Source organism: Trachinotus anak, unplaced genomic scaffold (assembly GCF_046630095.1).
Source record: "Trachinotus anak isolate AG129_WGS33_773 ecotype Australia unplaced genomic scaffold, CSIRO_AGI_Tana_v1 ptg000031l, whole genome shotgun sequence".
NCBI classification, from domain to species: Eukaryota; Metazoa; Chordata; class Actinopteri; order Carangiformes; family Carangidae; genus Trachinotus; species Trachinotus anak.
In genome coordinates, this window is record NW_027273882.1 from 4,504,472 (window position 1) to 4,526,524 (window position 22,053).

The 22,053-nt window shown below is 38.7% G+C and overlaps 1 protein-coding gene across 2 annotated transcripts in view; it reads right to left on the reverse strand.

Annotated features, from left to right (window-relative positions):
- The window catches only part of LOC139612156 (tripartite motif-containing protein 67), a 48,792-nt gene that overhangs the window by 13,300 nt on the left and 13,439 nt on the right, over positions 1-22,053 (reverse strand). Inside the window, exons 2-6 of one of the 2 annotated variants that reach the window (XM_071467427.1) lie at positions 14,161-14,256; positions 11,537-11,659; positions 6,674-6,784; positions 4,117-4,270; positions 1,894-1,974 (exon numbers count right to left, since the gene is read on the reverse strand). In XM_071467427.1, the coding sequence (XP_071323528.1) occupies positions 1,894-1,974; positions 4,117-4,270; positions 6,674-6,784; positions 11,537-11,659; positions 14,161-14,256 (565 nt within the window). The remainder of the gene's footprint in view (positions 1-1,893; positions 1,975-4,116; positions 4,271-6,673; positions 6,785-11,536; positions 11,660-14,160; positions 14,257-22,053) is intronic. The other variant, XM_071467426.1, reaches the window with a different exon arrangement.

Consider the following 22,053-nt stretch of genomic DNA (forward strand, 5'->3'; position numbering starts at 1 on the left):
AGCTTTGTCTCAAAGACCTTCCATATATCTGTCTAACCCTTGAAGTGATAGAACAAACGAGACAAAACTGCATTCCAAAATGAGCTGAAACAAACAGAATAATAATGAAACCACTGAAGTAGAAATTTTGTTTAAGACAGATCTAAAGGTAATGAAGTCTGCTTCATATCTTCTCTTTATCTGTTGGCACTCATCTGATCTTTCAAGACAAAAAACAAGAGAAGTGAAGACACAGGGGAAAGGCAGCAGTCAGGACATTAGGAACAGTGTCGAAGTACACATGTAGATATCAATATCAGTATTTAAATTCAGTATTTTTCACAGTATTTGTAGCCAGAGTAGTTCTATTATTTAATACACAACCAAAAGATATTTAAATTACACCATTTTCATTCATTCTCTTTGTGTTAGGATGCTCTCCTGCTATCCTTTCATGTGTACTATGCTGTAAATTACTTTTAATTCATTCATATTCTGGTGTTTACATTAGTTAATCTGGTTAGCTAAATCTGATACAATGCATTGTCTCATGTTTAATACATAGTTCCTCTGCTTACTGAGGAGAAAATGCAACACTTGGTGAGAAAAGGAAAGGCTGGTTCGGGGAAAACAGAAGTACTTCAGGCTACAAATATCTGCTCCTGGAGTTTTTGGAAACTTTGTGCCCCAGTGAAGGCAACGCTATACTGCAGAGGTGCTGGAAAACAAAAACCATGCGGAGGGAATAAACCAGATAGACTCTGTGAGACAAAGAGAACGATGATTTTCCAACCAGAATGGCTTTGAGGTCTACCGGGACTGAGGGAGGAGGAAGGAGTGACAAAATATTCTCAAGGAAGGAAAACAGAGGTTTACTTTGAAAAAGCAGATTCTCTGAAATACCTCCTGGGCTCTCTGTCTCCATCTCAGCCTCACCACTGCCTGCTGCCTGCATTTGTTTCAATAAGGGATTCTCCTGCACATCTGGAAGTGTGACGTTGGTTTGGGTGTTTTAGTACAAGAGCATACAACAGTTCACATCAGAAAATTTTGTTATTTTTGATGATGATATAAACATTGCACAAAGTTTCATCATTGTAAAATGTAGTGTCGTCTGCATATTAGGACACAAATATCTTTTTTAACCCAAATGTCTGACAGCAGATCAGAAAACGCTGCAACTACAGAAAGACTTCAAAGTACAAACTTGAAGGTTTGGTCATAAAGTATTTGTGTGCTCAGTGCTCTTTTCAAGTATGTGATGGTATCTCAGCTCAGTTTACATATATACATTTTAGCCATTGCAAGAGAAAAGAGACTCTGACCTCGCTGTTAGGTAGTAGGTCTGTCACACAATATACAATAATGATAATAATAATGTAGTAATAATAACAACTGAATTAAAATTAGATAGAGAAAACACAAATACAATGGTCTACAATGGAAGAAGAATGACAGAATGAAAAACTGTACTATGCTGTAAATTACTTTTAATTCATTCATATTCTGGTGTTTACATTAGTTAATCTGGTTAGCTAAATCTGATACGATGCATTGTCTCATGTTTAATACATAGTTCCTCTGCTTACTGAGGAGAAAATGCAACACTTGGTGAGAAAAGGAAAGGCTGGTTCGGGGAAAACAGAAGTACTTCAGGCTACAAATATCTGCTCCTGGAGTTTTTGGAAACTTTGTGCCCCAGTGAAGGCAACGCTATACTGCAGAGGTGCTGGAAAACAAAAACCATGCAGAGGGAATAAACCAGATAGACGCTGTGAGACAAAGAGAACGATGATTTTCCAACCAGAATGGCTTTGAGGTCTACCGGGACTGAGGGAGGAGGAAGGAGTGACAAAATATTCTCAAGGAAGGAAAACAGAGGTTTACTTTGAAAAAGCAGATTCTCTGAAATACCTCCTGGGCTCTCTGTCTCCATCTCAGCCTCACCACTGCCTGCTGCCTGCATTTGTTTCAATAAGGGATTCTCCTGCACATCTGGAAGTGTGACGTTGGTTTGGGTGTTTTAATACAAGAGCATACAACAGTTCACATCAGAAAATTTTGTTATTTTTGATGATGATATAAACATTGTACAAAGTTTCATCATTGTAAAATGTAGTGTCGTCTGCATATTAGGACACAAATATCTTTTTTAACCCAAATGTCTGACAGCAGATCAGAAAACGCTGCAACTACAGAAAGACTTCAAAGTACAAACTTGAAGGTTTGGTCATAAAGTATTTGTGTGCTCAGTGCTCTTTTCAAGTATGTGATGGTATCTCAGCTCAGTTTACATATATACATTTTAGCCATTGCAAGAGAAAAGAGACTCTGACCTCGCTGTTAGGTAGTAGGTCTGTCACACAATTTACAATAATGATAATAATAATGTAGTAATAATAACAACTGAATTAAAATTAGATAGAGAAAACACAAATACAATGGTCTACAATGGAAGAAGAATGAAAGAATGAAAAACAGTAGATATGTTGAGTCCTTAACAAAAACAAATTTAAGACGTGATCATAAACAACAGACTCAATTCAGCTAGAAAATGAAAACTCAATGATGAAGAATTAAGTCGGGCTACTTTTGTGAACTATAATGCCTCTTACACTATGATTGGGTTATCTAAGAATAAAATTCAAAGAGATAAAAATCAAATGTTCTATTTTTAAGCTCTTAACACTTTGTTCTGGATGATCAATGGGATTTGAAGGTTGGGAAATGTACAGATGAGCTTCATGTCACTGGCCTTAAAGAACAAAGGAGGGACGATCAAAGCCTCTCTGAGCCTTTTCAGATTAGCTCAACAAGAGCTCAAATTCCTCAAAGTCTCCTTCAAGTCTGGGTCACATTCTTCATTTACGAGTTGTATCTGAGGACTCCACGTCCCCACTTTTGAGGAATTTAATGGTGTTAGAGATTAGAAGAAATCTTTAGGCAACTTATTTAAAGTAACTCCATTGAGAAACCAAACAGCAATACATACTATTAACCCATTTAACACACAATTGCCGTAATCACACCATAATTATTAATGACACAACACTAAACTAAATGTAATTTATTTTATAAAGGGTATTTTTCTCATGTTTTTAATAAATTTGTAGTAATTGCAATCCACTGAAAAGAAATTGAAAAAAAATGCATTGAAAGAAATTCATTCAATAATAATAATAACGATAATATTTATTTTTGAGCACTTTTCAAAATGTACATTACAAAGTGCTTCTGAAGCATTAATTATCGATACCAGAGAATGATGAGAATTATTTGCTCTATCATTGAATCCACAGCAGCACAAGAAAACAGCTCCTCTTTACTGCCTCGGTGGAGCATTATGGAAATAAAATATGCATAGTGCTGATTACATATTTAATGTACATTAACAGTACATCTGGGCAATCTCTGGTACTGCAGCGGAATGAATATAAACAATGTTGTGTTTACTCATGCATGCCAACTGGTTGCTGGGTAGCAACAGCCAATGAATAGCTAATCAGTTGTGTGTACATTGCTGTACATGTTGAGGGAACTTCAAAAGGAGAAGAAGTGGCAGCAACTAAATGTTTATTGATTATCAAACGTATCATCAAGGGGTATTTTTCATGTCAGATCAGGAATGTTTGAGTTTGTTTGTGCATGTCAAGTTGACTTATTTATAGGGCCTATTTAAAGGTGCACTCCACTGCACTGAACCCAAACCTTTATAAACTAAACCTAATCTAACCTTAAAGAAGAACTAATTACTAATTGCTAATTACATCATTTAATTGGTTAAAATCTGCTACTCTTGTGACGTCACATATTTGAAGCAGTGCATAGTGATAAAAACAAATTGTATATAGATCATTTAATCCTGACTGAATTGATGAATGTGGCATAATGACATTATTGAGTTGCAATACAGGATATGGGATCCAGTGTTTTTGAAGCCAGGGACTAACAGTCAGGCTATCTTGGTTTAAAATATGATAAGACACTGAAAAAACAGAATGAAGGTTAGAATAAAAGGCATATTGCACATAAATAATAATGTAGAATGTAACCATTCTGTAGTCATGACTCAAATGTTCTTGTAAAATGGGTTGGAAATGCCAATAGAAGAGAAAGTGTGTATTTTTCTTTGTTCACCTTTGCCCTGACAGAAGTCCAGCTGCAGGATGGTCTGTAGCAGCGAGTCAGTGTTGAGAGTGAGGTCAAACTCAGGGCCAACTTTTGGCTCCAGGGCGCCTTTTACCCACTGGTCCTGAGACGATGTCACTCGCTTGATCAGGGCGTCGGAGATCTACACACACACACACACATATATATATATATATATATAAAGAGAAAATTACCACACATACACACACAGGAAATGAGAGCAAATGCATTCAACATCTCCATTTAAATATGCTTGCAAGGCTGTGATACCCTCACTGCATACAGAACAGCTTCTCTTCTGGGATCTGTTCCATCCATGGCTTCATTACATTGTGTCCGACAAGTGAAATGAGGCAAGCATTAGTGCAGTTCAAATATTTAAGGATACGAATTAGACCCCTCATCTCCGGGTAAGAGCTTCACTGCCCCAGAAAAAAAAGTGAATACATTACATTAAATTACACTCAACTGCAAATAACAGGATTTCTGTTTTCTTTAGGGCAAAACATGAGAAGAGGATCTGGAAATTCAGCCTCGAGCATTAAGAGCATAGATGTCTTCATTTAGCTTCATTTCTTCCACTTAAAATCAGTTGAATTTGCAAATGATCCTGAGCTTATTTTATCACTAATATCTCCCCTTGATTTCTTAGGAGCCTCTCCTTTGTATCTGGGCATTGTCAACCACATAGAACCACATAATCAATACATTATTAAATATTTAAATGATATAGAAGAGAGAGGATGTGTGTGTCCCTCAGGAGCTTCTTTGATCTCTATTTCATCTCTCCCTTTAACCTTAACTCTATTATCTATATGTGCTATGACTTTACAGGAAGAGAAATCATTCATTACCGGTAGCAGAGACACAAGAGAAATGGAAACAGCCACTATGTTGTAAATGTAGTGTTTCTTCTTCTCTGTCTTTTAACCATTGTGTTCATTTAACTGTGGTCCCACACACCACCACCACCACTGTATGCGTAATAATAATAATATTAAATATTTGATGAAGTTGATAGTATTGAAATGACATAAAGCTATAATAGTATTAGACCACATCTATTCCATTTTTTATTTGTTGTATGAGCTGTGCAAATACCCATATTTATATATATATATATATATATGAGGTATACTCCTACTGCCAATCAACAAAGACAAGTATAGTATGTTATTATTCATAGTCACATTAGTTATGTTTGGACCCAGAGAGGTTTAAAACTGCATTAATAAATGTAAATGTAATAAGAGAAATCCAAGTCAACACCAATCATAGACACACAGCATAGAAATAATATATTGTATTTAACCATATTTGACAGCTGGGGTCACTGAGACTCTAAAAGTACTGTTCAAAATTATGTTTATTAGCAATTTGTCATGAAGTATCAAAGTGATAAAATAATGTGAAGTGTGTTTTTGAGCTGTTAAAGAGGGCCCAGGGTCTCTAGGTCCCCAAACACACCTTTTACATCTTTCTTCTACACAGGTGCACATGTTATATTTGACCTTTCTCTGTTCGGCCTAACATGCACAGATCAATAACTATCGATCAGCTATATTTAGGATCTGAGCTTCCTGAAAACTAAACATGTCAGGTCAATTAAAAATGATCGGCTGCAGTATAAAAGTGAATCAGATGCATCCTTTGTTGCTCTGTGTTTGTGCGCAAGCGCAGGGCAGCATTATGTGTGTTGTTACTCCCACATCAGCGCTGAAATCTTCTCCGACTTCTCTGACTGTGTAGTGTTTTAATCTGTGCTGGCATCAGAAACATCAGAGGCTCCCTGCAAAGCAGATTTCTCCTCACAAGCTCAAAGGAACTAAGTATTTTTTTGGTTGTAAATACTCCAGAAAAAGTTGGTACAAGTTTATTTTTTAAATGATATCCCATACTGTTTTGCCTTGTGTATAAACTAATACATTTAAGTGATAAATTAAAGTAGTTTTAAAGGAGAAGGCTGTCATTCCATGATGAACTTCCCAGAAGAGATTAAGACTTTGAGTGAACTCATTACTTATGCCTCTGTGCCATAGACAACACTGGTTTGTTTGGTTGTTTCATGTCTGTTTTTAATAGTATGAAAATTAATTTCTTAGGTGCAGAGACAACATGGCAACTCCAATTTATTTATCCACCCAGCAACAGTTATTGCTGGGTGGATACATTAATTGCTGTTTTTAGTATCCTCAGGGATATTGGAATAATAAATAGTTAAAGCAAGGCCAATCCTATGCTTTCATACTTCTCCTCGCTCTCCTATGAAAATCATGTGTCTCCAAATTTGGTTCAGATTACATGTTCCCTGTTGAGCTGAGAAATTTATCCAGATTCTTGTTACACAAACAGTTTAAAATCCCTTTGGACTGTAGCTTAAAAATCTATCACCACAAAGCTGAAAATAGGGCTGTTTTTTACACTTATGAAAAGTTGACATTTTGTACTTTTCTAAGTGAGAAATGAGAACTTGCAGCTTTCCTACAAGTACACCTCCTGTAAGGGCAGACAAACCACACACACAGCCACACAATCACACACATACCTGGAGGAATCCACTGGGATCGTTCTCCTTGAGGACCTCCAGACAGTACTCCATCATACCTGTGGTCTGACGTAGCTTCATGGTGCAGTGGGTGATCTGGTCACGCACCACCTGACAAAGACGCAGAGCAGAGGAATTTGCTGTTGAAAGTTTTAATCACTTATTTAAACCATGGATCCTTCATGGTGACCTCAACTGCTGAGAGAGCATTTTCAGTATTAATATACTTGATTGTACTTAAGAGGACTTATGAAATCCCCATATGTAACGGTTCAGTGTCCAAAAGACTGAAAACAAATTTACTTGTCTGATGAGGTGGACAAGATCTGCAACAGAGGTTATCAATGGGTGCACTCCAAAACCCAGCTAGCACAGCGCTGGTTTGTGCTGGTCAGCCATCTGAGGAACGTAAAGTAACGGTCAAGACACCCTAAAAGTTTTTTAAGTTTTTACCAGCTCCATCAGTGTCATTCGTGTGGCCAGGCCCAGTGACAAGTCCTGGGCTGAATTTCTTTCCCAGTCTGACTGTGGTCTGACTTTACCGAGACAGAGCTGCTAAAGGTCTCCAGCTTGATTCAGAACTGCGTTTCCTTTCCTTGATGTGCAACTAACTTGATGGCTACTTATTGTTGAATGTCTAGGGTATACATGATAGGGAACAGGGTTAGGGTTAAGCTAGAGATTCAGTGCTTAAGTTAAGTAATAACACAAAGAAAAAAATAGCTGAGAACACTTGATATGTTAAATATGTGACAGAACAGGCACTTAATAGCATGAAGAACACAGAAAAACTTGGTCCGGCAGCTTCTCTGGATTGCACTGCTTTTCAGTCTCATATGCTGTATGCTAAGAGTGTAATTAGGGAACGGAGAACAGACGTGCAGAGGTGGGTGATTGGAGTGGAAACGACAGGTGGGTTAGTGGCTGGCAGGAAACGGACAGGAAAAAGGTGCAGAATTTAAAAACTGGCTCAGGACATGATTGGAACACATCTCTCAAAATCCCGTAGCATTCCTGGCACACTATCACACACAAACGCAGACACACACACACACATCACATGTCTACCTGCTGGCTGAACTCCGAGCAGAAGGGAAATGGGATTTGGACAAGTGTCACAACCAGTCGTTCGAGGCTAATTGAAAGTCAGCGAACTGTCGCTGCCTTATTAGCCTTTTGTTTACATTCAGTCACACCTGCACTACACTGCAACTGATCAGTGATTTTAAATTACCTGCAACTGACACATGTCAATGACATGTAATGTACATGTAGGTGAACATGGCAAATACATCAACTTTTCAGAGATTAAGCAAGAGATTAGACAGAATCTGTTTTGTGATGTCGGTGAATCCAAGATAATTAATTATAGCGTTAAACAATGGCCGTCTAAATGAATGAGAGAGATGATTAGATGAAGTCTTGGTAATTAGTCCCCTCATTTATTTGATAGTTAATGAGATCACAGTTAATTATCCACCTGTCAAATGCTGTCTAAACTGAAATATGAAGACCATGAAGAGTCAGCTGAAAGAGGATCAAACCAATCTACAGTGTGTGTGTGTGTGTGTGTGTGTGTGTGTGTGTGTGTGTGTGTGCGCGCAAGCAGGGTCAGAAGGTCTTAAAGATTTTAACCTTTTACTTTTCTACAGTTTTATTTTATTTATTGTGTCTGTATTGATTCGTACATTCATTAAATTTCCCACTAAAGGTGCACTTTTTTTATCACTTATTTTTGTTTTACACCTTCTACGTTTGGTTGTATGTATGAAAATGTTTGGTTTTGAGCTGTCTCTGGGATTTGTTCAAGGATTAGGAGAGTTAAAGAATGAATCAGGTCAATGAAAGGTCATTAAAGAGGAAAAAAATTAAAGAAATAATATATGTTTTTAGCGATGTGTCACCTTAAGACTAACATGCAGCTGGAATACAGTGAAACACACACACACAGACAATTATTTACCAAGAGAAAATTTGCTTTTCAATTCAAAACCTCGCTCTTTTCTCTCGAGTATAAACAACATGAAGTACGAAGTGCAAAGCCTGAGTAAATCTGAGATTTATTTCAATTTCCTTCTGTCCCGCTGGGACAAGCTGCCACCTCCCTGCCACAGGCTCCTGCAGGCTGACGGACTGAGGGGCTTTTTCAATATGCTCCACATGCATCTGTAATGAAGTTGAAGGGGAAAATATTGAAACATGTTAAGGCAGGGACAGATCTGAGATACACTGGATCTGCATCACACTCTGAACCACATTTCAGTTCAGGTTAGAGAAATACTGTTTTGTTTTGATATTGTCCATTTTTGGTAAATGCACAGTCTTTGTGCTGGCATGGTGCTGTGAAAAAAAACACACGATGTAGAGCTTTATATAAGGTATTGAGTGGAAATAGAGTTTTATACTGGCTGTATACAAGGACATATGCTCAGCATGCTTGTTATCAGGCTTCGTATCAGTGTCTGACTCGAGTAACCGAGACTCAATGAACCATTATCTCAATCATAGAACACTCAGTCTCAGTCATCTGTCCAAGTGAATATTAATCCAGCAGTGTGTGTGTGTGTGTGTGTGTGTGTGTGTGTGTCTATATTTATAAGAACTCATTTATAGACCTGCACATTTTTGGAACCTGAAAGAGCTTTTGGAAAGAGGTTAAATTTTCATAAAGTGTGACATTTTTGGAGAGGGAGGATTTGGAAACCCCACAGAGAAGAGAAAAATAACTGCAGCTTTCATAATGTTTTAGTACAAAATGATTGAGGTGGTTAAGCTGAGGGCAAACCGTCAGTCCAGGGCATTAACATTGGGTGACACTCCAGGGTCAAGGTGGTTGGTGTGAGGGGGGGGCATGACTCTAAACAGCGCATGTCAGTGAGGATCCACACTGGTACAAATATGTGTGTATCTAGTAGACGTTAGTAACTGGCTCAGAAGAGATTAAAATACAAAACCTAGCTGTGTCTATTAATCAACTACAGTTTTAACAAGAATGGTTACCATAGTGACAGTTGATTAGATTTCATTATTGCAAATATTTATATTGACAAATGTTACATTTCAGTATCATCAGTTCAAAGTGCTCTCACTATATCATCTTTTGTCATTTATCATTGATAGTCTGATTCTGTGAATGGAATGAAATCTTTCCATGTTGCTGCATTGACATCACTTTATGGACAGTTCATACACAAACTGATGACCTGATGAAACTTACTGACAACTTGGCCTCAGACAAATACAGCAAGTATTTCTAGCTGTTGTTTGAAAGAGGAAACCAGAATATGTAGCTTTTAAGGGATTAAGTTCTGGCTTTGGTGAATTTCAGAAACATCTGCCTTTCTTGCCTTGTAAGTGCTTTTGAAAAACAAAATATGAAGATCCCCTAAAATAGATCATCTTTTACAACATTCTACTGGCACTTTTAAATGGAAAGAGTTGAACCGTAGTTACATAATTTGCACACTTGAAGTCGTCCAAAAGCAAACAAGCAATGTTCAGTCCAATGATGCATTTATGGAAAAGCTGCATAATTTGTTTCTGAGTTGTGGGTGTAGTGTGAAAATCAGACTCCTGGTTATATTTACACCATGAAGTTCACTTTTTCATTGATTTGAAAAGAAGTTGTTATGTTTTTACACCTTAATTTGTCATTTGCACTATGATCTTATTAAATATGTGAGCTTTTTTTTTTTTTAATTTAGAGGTAAATGCTGTGAGATTGGAATCCACAGTAAATATACACATCCAGTCTTAAACCCCACACTCATGTAAACCCTTAAAAAGCATCAGTCTACGTGGATCTTTCAGTCACAAATTTTGGTCTTCAACCAGCAGCTCCTTTATTTTCCCTTTGTCTCCACATGAATGGAGCTTGCAGTTTAATGATTCTATCAACTGTTGATACACACTGTGCAAATGAACATTTATTCACGTGAAGATGCTGTTGAAGTTTTCAGTCGTCAACAAGCAGCTATTCTTCTCTTGTCCCGGCTCCATCGCAGCCTGCCAGCTCTTTGCCCTCTGGCTAAATCTCAATCCGCAGCCTGTGGATAATCACAACAGCTGTCCTTGGGGCTTCCATCCAAACGCCTCCCACCACTGCTTCCTCCTCGCCACCATCCAGACGGTCAGTCGGTCGGTGGGCACGTTGAGGCTGGGCAGGCGTCCATGTGATGTGACACTGAGACTTAGGAAAACCCCAGCAGTGGATTTACAGAGGAAAGTTAAAAAAAAAAAAAAACTAGACTGCTGAACAGAAATTATTTTTTATTTATTATTTATTTTTTATTTTTTATATTATAATCCCCGGGGCTTCTTACTATAAGCATTGAGCTCACTATCATCCTTCAAAGATAGTACAGATATGGTCATTTCACATAAGAAATCTCTGTATTTGTGTTTTTACTCTTTTCACTCACGTGATAGCTGTGATGTTTCTGAGAGGTCTTGTCTTGCATCTTTGTGCAGCTGTTTTGTGAGAGTTTGTGAGGTATTAACATAGTACTAATAATGTTTATTTCTAATGCTAAAGAGATGTACTTAATATTTGAAACCAGATTTCCAGATGCTTTATAAAACTGCAGGGATGTTCAATTAAAATTCAAAGGGATCCAGTTAGACAAAATTTCCTCAAGGAGGAGTCCAGACTGCTGGTACACATCAGTTTGATGAGTCTTATTATTTCCTCCAGCTGATCGAACCAGAGCTGATTTTGACTTGAGTTCAGTTGACTGAGAGGTTGGGTGGACATGTAGCTACACACACACACACACACACACACACACACACACACACACACACACACACACACGCGCACACACGCACACAGTCTAACAGGAGCAGAGCGATGCAGCAGCTCACCTTTAGTTTGTACTCCTTCTCCTTGGTGACTTTGGTGAGCAGCTTGGCTTTCTGTCTGGTCAGCGCCTCAATCAGGGAGTCGCACTGAGCCACGAGGCAGGCTTCAAACTCAACACCGTTCTCCTGACACACACACACACACACACACACAGGAACAAAAAAACATAGTAAGCTTAAGAAGAAATGCGTACAAAGGTAATAATTATGAGGGACACTTCAGTCAAAATCTATTTTAAGATGCCCCAACGTCGTTCTCATTATGAGCTTCTGTCAGAAATTATTCAGTCAGCACAGTGTCCCAGAATAGATCTGTTGGTGTGTTTTGCTTCATTTAGCTGCACAGAGCTGCCTTGTGTTTGTTGCTGATATGTTAATTTATCTTGTTCTATTTTTGTCTCAGCTGCACAAACATCAATGTGAACGATTTCAACAGACGCAGACAAAAACAAACAGTATATACAACCAGCTGTCATGTTCTCCACCATATGACATGAAAATACAGTTTATATACAAATAACTGTCATGCACTGTACTGCACCATCCTGCTGGTTATAGCTGACTAACTTTCCTGCTTTGATTACTTGAATTTCCAAAACAATGAATAAATAATCCAGCTGTAAACAGTAACCAAGTCAAAGTGGCTGAGCTGTAGCCATAAGATATAGCTGCATGCTAAGTTAGCCTTTATTAAATTTATAGTTTTGTTTTGGTTTATTTCTTTATTTCTTCTGCTTATTAAAATGACAGCAGTTAAATTAAACCAGTTCAACATAAAAGCCATAAACTAAAGGGGGAGGGGGGAGGAAAGGAGGAAGGAAAAATAGGAAATAATCAATGCATATGTACACACACACACACATATATATACTTTGTTTTATCTGTCCTGTTATTTTTATCTCAACTCAATAGTTAATCTGGATTTGAAGCCTAAACAAGGATGGGGGCTGCAAATTAGCTTCAGATAGATACCATGTACACATCTGTTGCATTGATTATCTAGTGATTATTTATGTTAGTCAATGAATAAATTAATAAATATCAGTCAAATAAATAAATTATACAAAAACCAAAAAGAGAAGAAAGAAACATGAAAGGCATTTATTACATGTTAAATACTAAGAATAAATCAAATGTATGTATGACTTTTGAGTTCACTAAAATGCTTTACAATGTAGAAAATAAAGATAAAATATGTTACAAAGATAATTTTACTAGAAGTTTCAGGGACTGAGAGTTAGGAGGGAAGCTAAGTCAGAATTTAAAGCTATGTCAGTGAAAGTTAATGCGTGATGCTGCAACACGTTTCAGCCACAAATGTCTGCACAAAGAGACAATCTGTGGACACAGCGTGGACACAGCACTGCAGGTATGGCAGCCCCTCAAAAAAGGACAGGGGAAACCCCAGTGGACTGCAGGTTGTCGTGCAGTAGCTGCAAAGTTAAGGATCGACAGGGGCTTTTTATCTGAGCGCACATGATGAGGAGATGAGGTCTTAGATATCAGTGATTTCCAATTAAGCTTCCTCCACTGAGGGACACAGTTCAGATCTGTAAGAGGATGAGAGCTGACAATCTTTATTCCTCACTCCCACACTTTTATTTCTCTTTATCCATCCATCTCTCCCTGCTGTCTGGCTTTCAGACAGAGCAATTTAATTTTTTAAAAATGCAATCCTCTTCATTTTGCAATGAACAACTCTTAATGCCTGCCCAAAGAGCTGTGGCTGACAAGATATGACTGTGTGTGTGTGTGTGTGTGTGTGTGTGTGTGTGTGTGTGTGTGTGTGTGTAAGTGTGTGCAAATGTGTGCCTGACTGGCAGATGCTGCAGGAGAGATCAGCTGCACTGCAATGTTGTCCACAGGGAAAATACATACACACACACACAAATAAATAGACCAACTTCACATTTGGCTGCTATGGTTTGTTTTAGTTTAGTGAGTCAGTGGATTTACCTCCCTGCTGCACAGTGTGAGGAGGCCAAGTGTTTCTCTGTGACCGATTTATTTGGAGCTTTTACCTGTCTATTACCTGTAGTTTCCCCCAGAGACAGATTTATTTATCTAAGGAAAACATGTAAAACTGATCAGACATGGGTATCGGTTGTGGTAAAATCTTCTCAGACAGAACTCGGCTTTATCGTGCTCATGGAGATCCAGAGAAAATCCAAGGAAGCAGCTGAGTTACTGTGAGGTCGAAAATGTTTGCCTCTGGAAATAGCACCTTTTGATTAGTATTCTGTTTAAGAACAAACAGGCTCGTACCTCAACACTGCACTTGAAAATAGCCACATGGGCATTACATAAACAATTTATTAGAATATTTCTTAAGGGCTGCCTTTATGGTTTAGATTTAGACTATTAAGGTTAAAGCAGCCTCCAGTGACAAACACTAGCCTGTTTCAATTCCTCCAAATTGCCACTGCTACATAGCCAATGTTAGCATTATCAGCTATGTACTCACTGGTCTTGCATTGCATTCTGGGGTATTGAGGCCATTGTTAGAGGAGAAATTGGTATGTGCCTTCTCTTAATTGGTAATTTTGATGGTTATAAATGAGAATAAAGAATGCATAACACTACAATGCTGCATGAATTGAGAAGAGTGTTTAGTGGTGTCACTGTACCTGGATCTGCTGAAGCATGTTCTTGAGTTGAACCAGGAACTCCTTGGCATCTTTAGCTTTGTCAGAGACGCCATTCAGGGCCTGGGAGATCTGGCACTGCAGGGACACAGACAAAAATACAGTTACTTTATTCCTTACTACACTTTTACAAAATAAGAAGGAAAAATGCATTTACATATTTGATCTACAGATTCCAGCACTGTGCTTGTGTTTCATGACAAAAAGAAGAAATTACACATCAAGAAGAAGAGGAACGACCAGGTTACCTTCCAAAGGTAAATTGTAACTGAAATAAGAATTCAAAATGCATTTATAGGTAATTATTTAATAGTCACTGACAGTCAACATCTTACACATCACAGTAGTTCTGTATAAGGCTGAATCACTGCTCTGCTCATTCTGACTGTGCAACCAGTACAACAAGTGATACACTGAGGCTCTGAGGTTTTTCTACTAAGACGTTGGTTATGTAATCATTTAAGCCAACAGACCGTTCTCCCTGGATGCTCAGATTATGCCTGATCCCAGCCTAAAGCAAATTAACTGGTACCTCCTCTCACAGGCCGAGACTCTGCATTGTCTTAACGACAGGGATTCAGTTTGTAATCTAGATTAGATTCTGATCGAGATTAGAGACTAGAAAATCCATGAGGAAAAACGGAAGAATTAAACTAATTAACAACATAATTAAATAAATTATGATAAACTAATTATTTTATACTCCTAATGCATTGATGGCAGGTTAATGTCCAGCAAAGTCATCACATAAAGATCTAAAAATCCATTTCTGTCTCATTTTTGTATTGAAAAATACAAGCACTGCCATTTGCAAAGAAAACATGTCACTTCAATATAAACGATATATTATCTTCAGTTTAAGCCAAACATTTTGTCAGCAAGGGCTTAGATCTGAGTACTGAGACTAATGGATTTGACACTCTTTAATCCTCACTAAATTGTCTCTATTTACCCCAAAATGAAGCACTTCCCCCAGTTTTCTGATTTCTGTATGATATCTGTAGAGGGCGTACATTTATAATGTAAAATATTATATCTTAACATCTTCTGTCTGCTGCTGATGTGATTCTGAGCTGAGTTTTATGACCAAGATTTAATTTGACTGACTGGATAATCTCATCTCGTCCGTTACCAGTTTGTTTTCATGAATTAAATATGAGCATTGTGCAAAATTATTTGCTCTCCTTAATAAACACCAAGACCCCGTGAAAAGCTCTAAATCAAATGTTTTGGATGGTCTCAAAATTTTCTATGTATCTGTTAAGCTGGTAAATTAATTTGCGTGTGAGGATGAGGAGCAGCACAGAAGGCGACAGTGAAGAGGCAGCTAATGTAGTTTATCTTGGTCCTGCAGCTGCTAGCATGGATCAAATACTGACGCTGCCAGTTATAGCTGTGCAAGCTATAAACATAGGTTGATTCATACGTTTAACCCTGCACTCCTGCTCCTCGTCTGCATATCTGAAAGGCCTCATTTGAGTCTTTAAGGTCCATTAAACATAAACCAGTGGATAAAAGTGAAAAAGAAATTATATGAAATAAGTTTTCTCTACACTCACATGTTCAGTGAGTTTTTACAGCTTCAAATTCATAAAGGTTTTTTATTAATTTATTATACTTTCATGCCATGTGTAATGTTTTATTCTGTGGTGCTCTGGTATAGCTGCTTAAGTGGTGTAGCTCTATATTGGAAGTTTATATTAATCCTAAACCATATAAAAGTAAAACAATCACACCATTGCACATTTAATTCCACCTGTAAGGTGAATGTAGACATGGGGTTTTTCATGTACTGAACATGTATACATGCAAACTAATGACATAAAATAAGCAGGTTGAAAAGTTTTACACAATAAAGTCAATAATGTCTCAAATATTACTGAACTGATACCAGCACCTGTGTTAAGTAATAATAAATTCATCCAGCATCCAGTAATTTGGATATTAAATTTAAAAACTAACATGTTATACTGTGAGGAAATGACCCAGACTGGACCCAAAGAAAGAGACAAAGAGACACTTTGGACTTGAGTAGAGATGGTCTGTAGTCAGAGCAGCAGACAAGATGAGAACGCCAACACTAACCCATCCTCCAGGCAGATTACATATTCCAACCAAACTCAATACAGTTTAGGAAGAAGGTGCGTGTGTGTGTGTGTGTGCATGTGTGCATGTGTGTGCATCAGTCACTGGTAAATGAGAAAAGACAGGACAAAGGAAACACACACTGTTACACACATGCCAGGCTGTGATGAATCTGTTCTGCTGCCGCCACACCCTGGCGGATGGTGGTCTCATGAATACACACACACACACACACACACACACACACACACACACACACAGCCACACACACACACACAGCCAGAAGGCGATATGAAGGGGGCAGACCTTTCTTGTTACTACTAAAAAGGAGCTGTGTCTGCTGCACGGAGCAGAGGTCAGACTCATGGTGTGAACACACCGATCCTAAACTTAATGCTGGTTTTGAAACTCATAAATGTGATGTTTAAAGTGATCAGCACAAGCACAGCCACAGACATCACATCAAAAAACCTTGTCAGGTTGATCTATTTTTTTCATCTATTGCATGTTTTATATCCTGAAAGTAGGATCACTGTAGCTCTTTCTGAGGTTTCCTCCTTTTATCAGAGTTTTTCCTCATCCAAATCACAGGCCTGTGGACAGTGGGTGTATGTACAAATTGTAAATCTTCAAATTTGTAATTAATGATTTCAGCTACAGAAATAAAACTGATTTGACTTGTCCACTGTCTTAAAATTTTAATAAAGTGTTGCAAAGGGTAAAAAAAGAGCAATAATCATAATATCATTACTTTGTCCTTATTATAGAGTTGAATGTCAGGCATTTATTTTTATTGTTTATTAGGAATTTATACAATGCTGATCCTGTGTTAGTAAAACAAATATTTGTTCATATTTGAAGATACAGAAATTAAGAAATTAGGATTCTGTAATTTATTAAGCAATATACATTTAATATTATTAAGTTTTGAATAATATAAGAAATATACCAATCAGTTAGATGTTAAATTAACATCAAATCCCAATCAATGCTCTTGTGTTAGTAGGGATCACTGTAAAATTCTTCCCTTTCTCAGTCTTTATATGTGAAATCAAATCTCCCATAGCAGACAGTCAGTGTGCTGTATGTATAATCCCCTCTCCACATCTCCACAACAACCACTCCACCCCCACACCACGCACACACACACACACACAGACACACTCACACAGAGTCACACATTCACACAGTCTTATCCCCGTCCGTCCCTCTTCTGTGCACGTGCTGTCCGGAGTCAAGAGGAGGGACATGTGGAGGTCATGGTTCACAAATCAACCCAACCCTTCTTTGGAGCTTCTCCCTGCTCCTCACCAAGAGGCCATCTGGCCCAGCAAGCTGTCTGTCTGTGTGTCTGTGTGTGTGCGTGTCTGTGTTTGCACGCCAAATCGCTAACAAGAGGATGACGGATGTGCCATACACGGGCTGTCCTGGCACATCCCCTCCTCTCTTATTTGTCCTGTGTGGTTCTTCATTTATTTAACTGCAGCTCTGCTCATCAGGTCAAAGTTCTGAACCACATCCACCCACCTGCTACGATAACAGACCTCTGTCTATTCATCCATTGATTTTCTTAAGGCACCACTTCTTTTTCAGAACAATGTGGAGCTGGAGCATGTCCCAGCATGCATTGTGTGGACGGCAGAAATACACAAAGAGCCAGTTGCCACCAAGAAGCCTCTACAGCAGCAGTGACTGTAGCATCCACAGTCAAAACTGCAGGTTTGTTCCTTTGTCTTTTTCCTTCATTTCACCAACTGAAGGGTCACTGACATTAGACAAGCAGGACCTGTACAACAATAAATACAACACAAACAACAGAAGCTGTCATTCACCACAATGGAGCATCAGAAAGTCCCTGTTAAGCTGCATAAAAGTATTAAAATCAGTTTTAAGACCATCCAAATATATTATAAGCCTTATTTCATCAAGACCTACACCCCCACATATGGGGATAAAAGCACACACTCTCAAACCGTCTCTCCTAGAAGGCATTCATTCTGTTGCCCTCCTTTGTACTCACTAAAAATGACAGAAATAGCTGTGTAGCAAATGAAATAAAAGCTTGAGAGAAGAGCTCAGAGCCTGCTGTGCCAGTGTTGGACAAAACCCTTTGATTCTGGTGTTACAAAGGTGTGGGAGGAGGGGGTTTTAGATGTTGACAAGCCTTTCTGTTGGAGTGCGCTGGTGCTTAACCTGTCTGGAACTACATGCAATCTCTGACCTGTAGGGCAGCACAATACTAAACACTGAGCCACCTTTGCTCATTCATTCATTTGACTAAATATCAATATGTGCACTGGGTTTTACCGTGCACATTCTCAGTACAGTAATCCACACATTTTTCATTCTGCAACTGCAAATGTCAAACACCGCAGTGAATCTACCTGCTGCCTTTTGCTTCATCCACAACATCTGCTGCTACAGTGACAGATTTTCTCTGTGAAGTTCATCAAAATATCACCTAAACGTTTACAAAAAGCTGCTGTGAAAAGCTGCTTTTATAACAGTGTGTTATGGCTTTATTAAATTTGCAGCAAATCAGCTTCTTCCTCCAGACAGAAAATGTGGCTTCACACTGAACTCTGCTCACACAGAGTCCCTGTGGTACAGCACAGATCAGGGAGTTGCAGATATGGACAGACTGGAAATATCTCTTTGTGTCTTTGCATCATTCATCATTTAAAAAATGAAGCAACTAATAAACGATTATCTTTCCATTGGTTTATCCAAAATCCATAAGGAAATACTATGATATTACTCCCAAATTGCTCCCAAACAAGAATAAAATGTAACAACCTTTTGTAAGAATCATTATTTCGAGGCTTTAAGATGCCAGCTTCATACCAGGCCTGAAGAGACTACCAGCACAAAATCCAGGTCTAAATTTGGCTACAGTCACAATGTGTCAGCCTACAGTAGACCGCAGTAAAAGTGTGTATAACAGTGTTGAAATGTGACAAGTCTGCCCTGTGGGGAAAGGACCAGTGGTTAACCAAGTCAGTGAGGAGACCTGGAACAAAAGAGAACCATGAGAAAATCATGTAGAGGAAAAAGGAAATTGAAAGTGAAAGACATGATAAGAAATAAAATTCATCTCAGACAGGATCAACGCACCTGCAGAGCTGAACTCTACATTCAAAAATCCAATTTCATCTCTCCTTTGTTTCTTTTGTTCTCCTCCCCTTGACCTTTTTCATCCTTTATTTCTCCTCTAAACGGGAGTGTCATTTTTCTTTTTCCCCACTGTCAGCAGCACTACTCTCAGAGACAAGTGCTATTATCTCATTATCTTATTATAGGAGCAATGGAGGACCATTTATTCAGTCTGTGACATTCAGAGAGACCAGTGACATTCATGGGGCCACAGCCGTGCTGCTTCACTGCTACGTCGCAGCTCAACAAATAGCAAGATGCTGGGGAGGAGGCAGGGAAATTGATTCAGAGGGTCGAGTTGCTTAAGGCGCTAAAACGGAAAGATGTCTGTGTCTGAACATCAGAAGCCTTTCCACATCTGGAGATATGCTCCATCACAACAGACTCACGCTGACAACACTGCTAATATTGTTAAATATCACTGCTGAATGTAGCTTTGATGTGATGTGATGATGATAGATATTTAAGGTATGATGACAGTGGTTTCTCAGTCCAATGAAACCGCCCCACACTCAGCACAGAAAAACAGTAAGACTGTCACAGGTGCAATGTGAGTAATGAATCAAACACTGAAAAGAGACTGTGTATAAAAGTTCTGCTGATATGTTGTCTGATTTCCACACGCAGTGCATGACAGTTTCTATCAACCGACAGATTTTTGCAAATTTGTGGGGCAAAGATTAACCTCTGTGTCTGCTGGAGTCAGGCCATCACATCAAAACATGACACAAGCTGTTGATTTCATCAACACCTCATAGATTTCAGCTGAATTCAGCGGGGAACAGAGTGAGTATTATCAGACTGACTGCTGCTGGTGTCACGGACCCTTTACAAACAGCTTAAGAGACTTACACTGAAATTTGGAAAATATGTTTTTTCAAGCTCTAATCACGTCCCTGTGTTAATTGTTCAGTTACATCTTTATATATGTGAAACTTTAGAGATCAAATGCATCACAAGTCATCTTTGTCACACACCCTGACCTCAGAGGTGTTGGGATTTGGGGCAACTAGCTGATCCCACCTATCATGAAATCACACTTTACCCCTTCAGCAGAGAAACATCACAGCAGCAGTGTTGTGTGAATTTCAGTCAGAAACGTTATTCACATTTCCAAAGAATGTGGTTGAGACCTGCAGTCTTCCACAGCTCCACAGTTACATATTCACCTACTTCAATGTGTCAGATGATTTTGTTGATCTTAATAAAAACTTGCACACATACACTAATACAGGTCATGCAGCCACAGCAGTTCTCATGAGTAAAATCTGAAGATCATTTCCATCAGACGTGGTCTGACTGGAGATTCAACACTGTTATTACAGAACAGGCTCTAAAACCTCATCTATATTTAGGTCACTGTTGGAAAAACCTCAGGTTAAAGTTCCAGGGATAAATACTGTGGATGCGCAGAGACAGCTTTTAACAGCCAGACTGACAAAGTTGAGTGGTTATGGTTTTTCACTTTGACTCAGGGTCAGTCTGTTTTTGTAAATTTGTACAAAACAAAGACGAAGTTTCTATCAACAAGCAGATTTTTGCAAATTCCTCTTTAAATTAAAAAGAATCAAGTCAGATTTCAACCATCAGAGCAGATTATTTCGACAAACATGAATAAAATGATCCGGTCTTTTGCAATCGTGGTACCTTGTTATTAAAACTCAGAAACTGAACCATGTGAAAATATCTAAAAAATACATATATATTCAGTATAAAAACCTCCCTGCATGGTCCAAAATGAACCATAGACTCTTCTAATTGCATGTTCCAAACGTAATTATTTTAAATGTTAATGTTTGATTATATTTGGAGATCTCAGTCAGTGATGTAGAGAAACACAGAGGACAGGACGGAGGGGTTACCACGGACAACAGAAGAACAACAGGCGGCTCCTATGTGTTTGGCTGTCACCCGGGGAATGGTTGATGGTAGCATTGACCTTGTCAAAATGATACTCATGGGACATGGAGAGGAACAGGAGGAGGGGCTGAACCCCCTCTTTTACCTCCCCTTTTATTTCTTCTCATTTGCATTTATAAGCCTTTACATCCTCCTCCATGTCTGTTTTCATGTCCCCTCCTCCCTAAACGCTTCCACCTCTCTTGCTCTCTATCTCAATAGGGTTTTTGAATTGGTTCTAGTAACATTTTTCAACCTTTATGCCAAATGTGAAATCCTCCAAATGTGTAAACAGGGTTCTACTTTTGTGAACCAACAGCATACAAGTGAGTAAGCTGTAGCTGGAATCAGTGCTGACCATCAGATCACCTCTTCTCCTTTCCTTAAAATGCTCTGCAGGTTGGCACTCAGACAATTATGTGATGAAGAGAGCAACCTGGAACAAATCGACTTCTCCCCGAACAAAACTGACTTCCCTGTGTAGAATCACCCAGAGTAAATATAGAGTAAGGAATGTAAATGGAAGTAAATGGAAACAGCACATAATGAAACCACATGAAGAGCCAAACAGCACTGGTGACAGACTGTGGGGTGAGATTGGGCTACAACCAAGAGCCAGTTCCTGATATATAACAGGAGATGCTGCCGCCCCCACAGTCTCCACTCTGTGCGTCATCGTGCACACTCGCAGTCCTGAGCTGGAAGTCAATCATTTACACATCGATGTGGTAAATGCTC